Source organism: Protomyctophum parallelum, assembly GCF_964188405.1.
Source record: "Protomyctophum parallelum genome assembly, chromosome: 15".
NCBI lineage: Eukaryota > Metazoa > Chordata > Actinopteri > Myctophiformes > Myctophidae > Protomyctophum > Protomyctophum parallelum.
Window position 1 is genome coordinate 41,727,048 of NC_139710.1, and position 11,133 is coordinate 41,738,180.

At 44.7% G+C, this 11,133-nt stretch overlaps 1 protein-coding gene across 1 annotated transcript in view; it reads left to right on the top strand.

Annotated features, from left to right (window-relative positions):
• The window catches only part of fer1l6 (fer-1 like family member 6), a gene marked incomplete at its 3' end in the record, with an annotated part of 58,024 nt that extends 51,677 nt beyond the window's left edge, over positions 1–6,347 (top strand). The window contains exons 38-39 of the mRNA XM_083783502.1: positions 1,981–2,081; positions 6,167–6,347. Coding sequence (XP_083639628.1) covers positions 1,981–2,081; positions 6,167–6,347 — 282 coding nt within the window. The remainder of the gene's footprint in view (positions 1–1,980; positions 2,082–6,166) is intronic.
• Between the last annotated feature and the right edge of the window lie 4,786 nt (positions 6,348–11,133).

The following is an 11,133-nucleotide window of genomic DNA, read 5'->3' on the forward strand; positions in this document are numbered from 1 at the left end:
CATGTGCGACACAAAAGTACCATGTGTTTGTTTTGGTGATAGCCTACTGCAGGCGCAGCCACGCTGATTCACATAATCGCGTAGGACAAAACGAAACCAGCCGGACAAACATTAATGGCATTTTCAAAATGTCCACAAGTTGCGACGGACCCGAGTGATTCTTGCAGCGCGCTGATAGCTAACACTAGTAGTGTGTGTGTGTGTGTGTGTGTGTGTGTGTGTGTGTGCAGTGTAGCCTAATGGGGCTTTGCTGGCGCAGGCGCAGCCACGCTGATTCACATAATCGCGTAGGACAAAACGAAACCAGCCGGACAAACATTAATGGCATTTTCAAAATGTCCACATTAAAGTTGCGACGGACCCGAGTGATTCTTGCAGCGCGCTGATAGCTAACACTAGTAGTGTGTGTGTGTGTGTGTGTGTGTGTGTGTGTGTGTGTGTGTGTGTGTGTGTGTGTGTGTGTGTGTGTGTGTGTGTGTGTGTGTGTGTGTGTGTGTGTGTGCAGTGTAGCCTAATGGGGCTTTGCTAGGCAGACAAAGTAACGCAACAGAGTTACAGAATCAAACCACTTTGCAACCCAACTACGATACACAAGCTATCTCTCTGGTGTTGTTCAATCATGACTGTGTGCTACACAGTGACAGATTTGTTATGCTCTGGACGTTCCTGAGCCGCGCGCACGGGCGCATGTTAGGGGGAACACTAACATGCGTTAATTGCGTTAAATATTTTAACGCAATTAATTAACGCAATTGATTAATGCCATTAACGCGTTATTTTTGACAGCCTTAATATATATATATATATTATACACACATATATATATATATACACATATATACACACCGTGCCGTGCACTGATGTGAAAGAGTCAAAACCTTACCAACAGAAAGTCAGGGGAAAAAATACCTTAGACGTGTGTTATGATGCTTCCACTTTGAAGTACTACACTATGTCTTCTCATTCAATATTTGAACAACAATGTCACGGATTGATCAATCCGGATTTCACCGCGACGCGCGATCACGCATGGATGTCATGGATTGATCAAATTATATAAAAGACGGATTTTACCGCGACGCGCGATCACGCGCGATGTTATTAATTCATGTAGGCTATTGATCATCAGGCAGCTGCATCCAACGGTAATAAAGTTACAGAGATTAAAACACAGTGCTAAACATGCACATGTGTGCACTGAAATAAAGGGCAGAAGAATGGATTTACAACTAAGACAATCGTCAGAATGTGTGTGGTCCGTGTGGAGACCACAAACAAACAGCAACTTTTTCTTCAGTGGACGACGGGTAAATCAGTTAATTTATACTTTTATTACAACATCCAACAGCATCATATCAAGTTAACAAAAATGCTGATGTTGTAGGCTATTTATTGACTATTGTCACAAACACACGGCTACTGTAACTGGAGAACAAAGATAGCTATGGCCAATCGAAACGACTCTATGTAAATACGTGCAGAAATGTTCACACCCCCAAAATACGGCAAATAAACTGTACTTATAGAGACATTTTTGCAATGTAAATACAACGACTTAATGACACTAAAACGACTTTCTGATGGAATAAAAACATTCTTTAACATTCCAACTGTTTTAATGTGGCTAAAAACGAAAAACACAAAAAAAAAAGAAATAATCTATTTTGTCCTATAGTGACATAACAGAGTTGGCGACTTGTGGTTGAAATCACTGGCACTGGTCACATATATACACATATAAACACAGAGAGCCAGAGGATGGTGGCCCTTCACTAAGAGTGGAGAACTCACTGTAATATATATATTATATACACATATATATATATATATATATATATATACACACACACACACATATACACATATATATACACATATACACACATATATATATATGTATATATATATATATATACACACACGCAAAGCATATGTTTGACTTACAGGCACGCTATCTTGTGCGTTCTGATTGGCCTGCAGGGGAAAGTGGAGGCGGAGTTTCACCTGCTGACAGCGGAGGAGGCGGAGAAGAATCTGGTTGGTCGAGCCAGAAAGGAGCCGGAGCCTCTGGAGAAACCCAAGTAATTTATGGGATTACTTCATTGTGAGATTACTTCGTTATGAGATTACTTCATTGTGAGATTACTTCATTGTGAGATTACTTCATTGTGAGATTACTTCGTTATGAGATTACTTCATTATGAGATTACTTCATTATGAGATTACTTCATTGTGAGATTACTTCATTGTGAGATTACTTCATTATGAGATTACTTCATTGTGAGATTACTTCATTATGAGATTACTTCATTGTGAGATTACTTCGTTATGAGATTACTTCATTATGAGATTACTTCATTATGAGATTACTTCATTGTGAGATTACTTCATTGTGAGATTACTTCATTATGAGATTACTTCATTGTGAGATTACTTCATTATGAGATTACTTCATTGTGAGATTACTTCATTGTGAGATTACTTCATTATGAGATTACTTCATTGTGAGATTACTTCATTATGAGATTACTCAACTCATTTTGGAGGGGAACCCCTGGGGGGGGGGGTTCCTGGAACAACATATTTTCAGATGGGGGTCGGCGGCCAAATACACATATAATTTTGCAGGTCCTTGACATGAAAATGTTTGAGAACCACTGATACAGAAACATGAAGTTTTAACCCTGTGAGAACCACTGATACAGAAACATGAAGTTTTAACCCTGTGAGAACCACTGATAAAGAAACATGAAGTTTTAACCCTGTGAGAACCACTGATACAGAAACATGAGGTTTTAACCCTGTGAGAACCACTGATACAGAAACATGAAGTTTTAACCCTGTGAGAACCACTGATACAGAAACATGAGGTTTTAACCCTGTGAGAACCACTGATATAGAAACATGAAGTTTTAACCCTGTGAGAACCACTGATACAGAAACATGAGGTTTTAACCCTGTGAGAACCACTGATATAGAAACATGAGGTTTAACCCTGTGAGAACCACTGATATAGAAACATGAGGTTTTTCAGGAAACTGTCATGATTTAGAAGACATTTGTAGAATCGTCCTCGGGTCTAAATGGCTTAATTATGAGATTACTTGATTATGAGATTACTTAATTATGAGATTACTTAATTATGAGATTACTTGATTATGAGATTACTTAATTATGAGATTACTTGATTATGAGATTACTTGATTATGAGATTACTTAATTATGAGATTACTTAATTATGAGATTACTTGATTATGAGATTACTTGATTATGAGATTACTTGATTATGAGATTACTTGATTATGAGATTACTTGATTATGAGATTACTTAACCCATTTAGACCTGATGCCGATTCTAAAAAATGTCTTCTAAGTCCTAACAGAAACCTCATGTTTCTGTGGTGGCTGCCGACTCCCATCTGAAAATGCTTCCAGGATCCCTCCCAGAAGCAAAGATTTGAGTCTTTAGAACGTTCGCTCTGAAAGAATATATATTCAAAGATTTGCGCCACATTTTCACGATTTTCGTCTTTTTTTTGTTGATGAAATTGTATTGAAGTATTGAAATCCAATTCAAGTGAGATTTATGTTTAGGTTTAGGTTAGGTATATTTAGCATTATGGTTAAAACATTGAGAGCTTCTGCTCTGCTGTCAGTCTGTCTGTCTGTCTGTCTGTCTGTCTGTCTGTCTCTCTCTCTCTCTCTCTCTCTCTCTCTCTCTCTCTCTCTCTTTTGGGTGGCTGGGTACCCCAAAATTACACCACAATTAAAACAAAATACCCCACATTTTATTTGCCCGTGTGGCAAAGCCGCACGACAGAATCGCACTGCACAGGGAATTTTGCAGAGAGACACTACACTGTCTTTCTGCATTCTATGATGATATAGTTTACTGTCTCTCTGCATTCTATGATGCTATAGTTTAGTAAGTTTACTGAGACGCTACACTGTCTCTCTGCATTCTATGACCCTATAGTTTACTGAGACGCTACACTGTCTCTCTGCATTCTATGATCCTATAGTTTACTGAGATGCTACACTGTCTCTCTGCATTCTATGATCCTATAGTTTACTGAGACGCTACACTGTCTCTCTGCATTCTATGATCCTATAGTTTACTGAGACGCTACACTGTCTCTCTGCATTCTATGATCCTATAGTTTACTGTCTCTCTGCATTCTATGATCCTATAGTTTACTGTCTCTCTGCATTCTATGATCCTATAGTTTACTGAGACACTACACTGTCTCTCTGCATTCTATGATCCTATAGTTTACTGTCTCTCTGCATTCTATGATCATATAGTTTACTGAGACGCTACACTGTCTCTCTGCATTCTATGATCCTATAGTTTACTGAGACGCTACACTGTCTCTGCATTCTATGATCCTATAGTTTACTGTCTCTCTGCATTCTATGATCCTATAGTTTACTGTCTCTCTGCATTCTATGTATATACCAGTCTAGTATGTTTAGACTTTTCAGACAAGTAAGTAAGTAGCCTTGCCGAGCCATGAGGCCCATAGGGGCAGGAGCCTATCTCCTGTTTCTGTAGCCATGAGGCCCATAGGGGCAGGAGCCTATCTCCTGTTTCTGTAGCCATGAGGCCCATAGGGGCAGGAGCCTATCTCCTGTTTCTGTAGCCATGAGGCCCATAGGGGCAGGAGCCTATCTCCTGTTTCTGTAGCCATGAGGCCCATAGGGGCAGGAGCCTATCTCCTGTTTCTGTAGCCATGAGGCCCATAGGGGCAGGAGCCTATCTCCTGTTTCTGTAGCCATGAGGCCCATAGGGGCAGGAGCCTATCTCCTGTTTCTGTAGCCATGTGGCCCATAGGGCCAGGAGTCCATCTCCTGTTTCTGTAGCCATGAGGCCCATAGGGGCAGGAGCCTATCTCCTGTTTCTGTAGCCATGAGGCCCATAGGGGCAGGAGCCTATCTCCTGTTTCTGTAGCCATGAGGCCCATAGGGGCAGGAGCCTATCTCCTGTTTCTGTAGCCATGAGGCCCATAGGGGCAGGAGCCTATCTCCTGTTTCTGTAGCCATGAGGCCCATAGGGGCAGGAGCCTATCTCCTGTTTCTGTAGCCATGAGGCCCATAGGGGCAGGAGCCTATCTCCTGTTTCTGTAGCCATGAGGCCCATAGGGGCAGGAGCCTATCTCCTGTTTCTGTAGCCATGTGGCCCATAGGGCCAGGAGTCCATCTCCTGTTTCTGTAGCCATGAGGCCCATAGGGGCAGGAGCCTATCTCCTGTTTCTGTAGCCATGAGGCCCATAGGGGCAGGAGCCTATCTCCTGTTTCTGTAGCCATGAGGCCCATAGGGCAGGAGCCTATCTCCTGTTTCTGTAGCGTGAGGCAGCTTGATGTACAAGTACACCCCCTGGACATGACGCTAGTATGTCGCAGGGACAATCCAACCCTTGATGCTGAGTGTCAAGCAGGGAGGCACTGGGTCCCATTTTTAGAGTCTCTGGTATGGCCCGGCCGGGGATCGAACCCCCGACCTCCCAGTCTCAGGGCGGACACTCTAACCACAAGGCCACTGACAACCATATAGAGGGAAACGGCTTCTATATCAGAGTCTATAGTATCTTTAGCCAGATTTGTTTTGGGATGTTTAACTTAACCCATTCTGAACGGGAACCAATTTTGGTGTCAGCATCATGTTATGCTTTAGCTATTGAAAAATAGCAGATCTACAAGCTCATAGCGCGCCACCGAGTGGCGCGCTACGAGCTTGTAGGTCTGCTATTTTTTTTAAATCGAAGAACGACTGACACTTTTTTTTTTAATCTGATCTCAGGTCAGAATTTGCCGGCAGTAAGTGACATCACTTACTGCAAATCCCATATATGTCAATGGGATTTGCCAGCAGATGTCACTGTTTCACTGTGTTGCCTGTTTTCAGCTCAAAAGGCCCAAAAAAGAAAACTTCAGACCAAAGAAAACTTCAGACCACAGAAAATCCACTGAATGTTCAAAGTTCAGGTTTTTTGGGTGTAATTGAGGTCATAAAACCTAAAAGAAAAAAGAAAAATAAATGAAAATGAATGTCATAAAACCTTTAACGTTTGTTTTGATGGCATAGAAAGCTCTTCTGTCTCTCTCTCTCTCTCTCTCTCTCTCTCTCTCTCTCTCTCTCTCTCTCTCTCTCTCTCTCTCTCTCCAGTCGTCCGGACACCTCCTTCTCGTGGTTGCTCAACCCATTCAGGTGTTTCTTCCACCTGGTCTGGAGGAACCACAAGAGGTTCATCATCGCCGCTCTGCTGCTCCTGATCACCGCCTCGTTCCTGGCCCTGCTGTTGTACACGCTGCCTGGAGCCATCAGCCAGAAGATAGTCAATGGATAACACCCTGTTCCTACCCCCTATGACACCCTAAATAACACCTTAAATAACACCCTGTTCTACTGGAGCCATCAGCCACAGGTTAAATCAAGCAATATTACACGAGAGGGTGTGGTTTAACGAGAGGGTGTGGTTTAACGAGAGGGTGTGGTTTAACGTGATTATTGCCACGACAGTGATGCGGTCAGGAGCGAGACGTAGTCAAGTTCCGCAAGCATCACTGAAGTGGCAATAATCAACGTTAAACCACACCCTCGAGTGTAATATTGCAATTATACAACGGTTACCCTAAGAAAATCGCTGATTTCTTTTAAATTTTGATGACAGATGTAGTCACTACGACCACAAATGTCACAAGAAACTAGCTAGCCTAGCCACCCAGTTTGCTGCGCTCTGGGAGAACAGAAACTATAGCCTATCCTCCCAGTTTGCTAGCGCTCTGGGAGAACAGAAACTAGCTAGTCTAGCCACCCAGTTTGCTAGCGCTCTGGGAGAACAGAAACTAGCTAGCCTAGCCACCCAGTTTGCTGCGCTCTGGGAGAACAGAAACTAGCTAGCCTAGCCACCCAGTTTGCTAGCGCTCTGTGAAAACAGAAACTAGCTAGCCTAGCCACCCCGTTTGCTAGCGCTCTGGGAGAACAGAAACTAGCTAGCCTAGCCACCCAGTTTGCTAGCGCTCTGGGAGAACAGAAACTAGCTAGCCTAGCCACCCAGTTTGCTAGCGCTCTGGGAGAACAGAAACTAGCTAGCCTAGCCACCCAGTTTGCTAGCGCTCTGGGAGAACAGAAACTAGCTAGCCTAGCCACCCAGTTTGCTAGCGCTCTGGGAGAACAGAAACTAGCTAGCCTAGCCACCCAGTTTGCTAGCGCTCTGGGAGAATCAGACTGCTTCCTCGAAACGACCTGTTGCATTTATACCATCGCTGCCTATTGGTTAACTTAACAGCAAAGATATCATATAATAATTAATAATTATAATATCGCTGCTATCCAGAAGAAACCACTCCAACATGTTCATTTTTCATGAGAGTGGGAGAGGTGGTGGAGTTAGCTGCTTTCTAGCAGACAGTTTGAGATGGGGAGAGGTGGTGGAGTTAGCTGCTTTATAGCAGACAGTTTGAGAGGGAGAGAGGTGGTGGAGTTAGCTGCTTTATAGCAGACAGTTTGAGAGGGAGAGAGTTGGTGGAGTTAGCTGCTTTATAGCAGACAGTTTGAGAGGGGGAGAGGTGGTGGAGTTAGCTGCTTTAGCAGACAGTTTGAGAGGGGAGAGGTAGTGGAGTTAGCTGCTTTATAGCAGACCGTTTGAGACAGGGAGAGGTGGTGGAGTTAGCTGCTTTAGCAGACAGTTTGAGACAGGGAGAGGTGGTGGAGTTAGCTGCTTTAGCAGACAGTTTGAGAGGGGGAGAGGTGGTGGAGTTAGCTGCTTTAGCAGACAGTTTGAGAGTGGGAGAGGTGGTGGAGTTAGCTGCTTTAGCAGACAGTTTGAGAGGGGGAGAGGTGGTGGAGTTAGCTGCTTTAGCAGACAGTTTGAGAGGGGGGGAGGTGGTGGAGTTAGCTGCTTTAGCAGACAGTTTGAGAGGGGGAGAGGTGGTGGAGTTAGCTGCTTTAGCAGACAGTTTGAGAGTGGGAGAGGTGGTGGAGTTAGCTGCTTTAGCAGACAGTTTGAGAGGGGGAGAGGTGGTGGAGTTAGCTGCTTTAGCAGACAGTTTGAGAGGGGGGGAGGTGGTGGAGTTAGCTGCTTTAGCAGACAGTTTGAGAGGGGGGAGGTGGTGGAGTTAGCTGCTTTAGCAGACAGTTTCAGAAGGAGAGAGGTGGTGGAGTTAGCTGCTTTATAGCAGACAGTTTGAGAGGGAGAGAGGTGGTGGAGTTAGCTGCTTTAGCAGACAGTTTGAGAGGGGGAGAGGTGGTGGAGTTAGCTGCTTTAGCAGACAGTTTGAGAGGGGGGGAGGTGGTGGAGTTAGCTGCTTTAGCAGACAGTTTGAGAGGGGGGGGGGTGGAGTTAGCTGCTTTAGCAGACAGTTTCTAGCTGCTTTAGCAGACAGTTTCAGAAGGAGAGAGGTGGTGGAGTTAGCTGCTTTATAGCAGACAGTTTGAGAGGGAGAGAAGTGGTGGAGTTAGCTGCTTTAGCAGACAGTTTGAGAGGGGGGAGGTGGTGGAGTAGCTGCTTTAGCAGACAGTTTGAGAGGGGGGGGTGGTGGAGTTAGCTGCTTTAGCAGACAGTTTGAGAGGGGGGGAGGTGGTGGAGTTAGCTGCTTTAGCAGACAGTTTGAGAGGGGGGAGGTGGTGGAGTTAGCTGCTTTAGCAGACAGTTTCAGAAGGAGAGAGGTGGTGGAGTTAGCTGCTTTATAGCAGACAGTTTGAGAGGGAGAGAGGTGGTGGAGTTAGCTGCTTTAGCAGACAGTTTGAGAGGGGGAGAGGTGGTGGAGTTAGCTGCTTTAGCAGACAGTTTGAGAGGGGGGGAGGTGGTGGAGTTAGCTGCTTTAGCAGACAGTTTGAGAGGGGGGGGGGGTGGAGTTAGCTGCTTTAGCAGACAGTTTCAGAAGGAGAGAGGTGGTGGAGTTAGCTGCTTTATAGCAGACAGTTTGAGAGGGAGAGAGGTGGTGGAGTTAGCTGCTTTAGCAGACAGTTTGAGAGGGGGGGGTGGTGGAGTTAGCTGCTTTAGCAGACAGTTTCAGAAGGAGAGAGGTGGTGGAGTTAGCTGCTTTATAGCAGACAGTTTGAGAGGGAGAGAGGTGGTGGAGTTAGCTGCTTTAGCAGACAGTTTGAGAGGGGGAGAGGTGGTGGAGTTAGCTGCTTTAGCAGACAGTTTGGGCAACGCAACGCAGCGTAGGGCAACGCAGCGTAGCGTAGGGCAACGCAACGCAGCGTAGGGCAACGCAACGCAGCGTAGGGCAACGCAACGCAACGTAGGGCAACGCAACACAGCATAGCGTAGGGCAACGCAGCGTAGCGTAGGGCAACGCAACGCAGCGTAGCGTAGGGCAACGCAACGCAGCGTAGGGCAACGCAGCGTAGCATAGGGCAACGCAACGCAGCGTAGCGTAGGGCAACGCAACGCAGCGTAGGGCAACGCAGCGTAGCATAGGGCAACGCAACGCAGCGTAGCGTAGGGCAACGCAACGCAGCGTAGGGCAACACAGCGTAGCATAGGGCAACGCAACGCAGCGTAGCGTAGGGCAACGTAACGCAGCGTAGCGTAGGGCAACGCAGCGTAGCGTAGCGTAGGGCAACGCAACGCAGCGTAGCATAGGGCAACGCAACGCAACGTAGGGCAACGCAACGCAGCGTAGCGTAGGGCAACGCAACGCAGCGTAGCGTAGGGCAACGCAACGCAGCGTAGCGTAGGGCAACGCAGCGTAGCGTAGGGCAACGCAGCGTAGCGTAGGGCAACGCAGCGTAGCGTAGGGCAACGCAGCCCAGCGCAACGCAATGCAACACAGCGCATCGTAGCGTTCTTCATTCTCCTAATGAGAAAATCGTTCATTCCACAAGTCCGTGAAAACAATGATGAATATAGTTAGTATGTTGTTTTTCATGTTTTTGATAGGGTCAAGCTGAACATATGTGACTGTTTCTGACCCAGGCATTGATTTCTATTTTGTTTTGTGTTTGTTTCACTATACTGTACTGTATCAGTGTTGTTTTCGTCGACTAAAACTAAGAAGAAAAATGTTCGTCGACTACCTTTTTTCACTGACTTAAACTAAATAAAAAACTAAATAAAAACGAATCTATGATGACTAAAACTATAAGAATAAATATACTGACAATTTCGTCAACAAATAAAAACTAGACTAAAATGTTAGGAAGGGACTAGTGGACAAGAGATCCAGTATAAGGCATTTTACACTTGGTTGCATGCTGAAAATAGCAGATATACAATCTCACAGCGCGACGCGTTGTGAGATTGTATATCTGCTATTTTCAGCATGCAACCAAAGTGTAAAATATGTCATTACAACGACATCAAGGCCTGTCAAAACACATTTTAGTCGACTAAATCTACAGTTGATTTAGTCGACTAAAACTAGACTAAACACTAGGACATTCCAGGTGACTAAAATGTGACTAAAACTAAGTGAAAACTTCAATAGACTATGACTAAAACTAAAACAGAAATTTGCTGCCAAAAACAACACTATGTCACTACTGTACTGTATGTCACTACTGTACTGTACGTCACTGTACTGTACGTCACTACTGTACTGTATGTCACTACTGTACTGTACGTCACTGTACTGTACGTCACTACTGTACTGTATGTCACTACTGTACTGTACTGTATGTCACTACTGTACTGTATGTCACTACTGTACTGTATGTCACTACTGTACTGTATGTCACTACTGTACTGTACTGTACGTCACTACTGTACTGTACTGTATGTCACTACTGTACTGTACTGTATGTCACTACTGTACTGTACTGTATGTCACTACTGTACTGTACTGTATGTCACTACTGTACTGTATGTCACTACTGTACTGTATGTCACTACTGTACTGTATGTCACTACTGTACTGTATGTCACTACTGTACTGTACTGTATGTCACTACTGTACTGTACTGTATGTCACTACTGTACTGTATGTCACTACTGTACTGTACTGTATGTCACTACTGTACTGTATGTCACTACTGTACTGTACTGTATGTCACTACTGTACTGTATGTCACTACTGTACTGTATGTCACTACTGTACTGTATGTCACTACTGTACTGTACTGTATGTCACTACTGTACTGTACTGTATGTCACTACTGTACTGTACTGTATGTCACTACTGTAC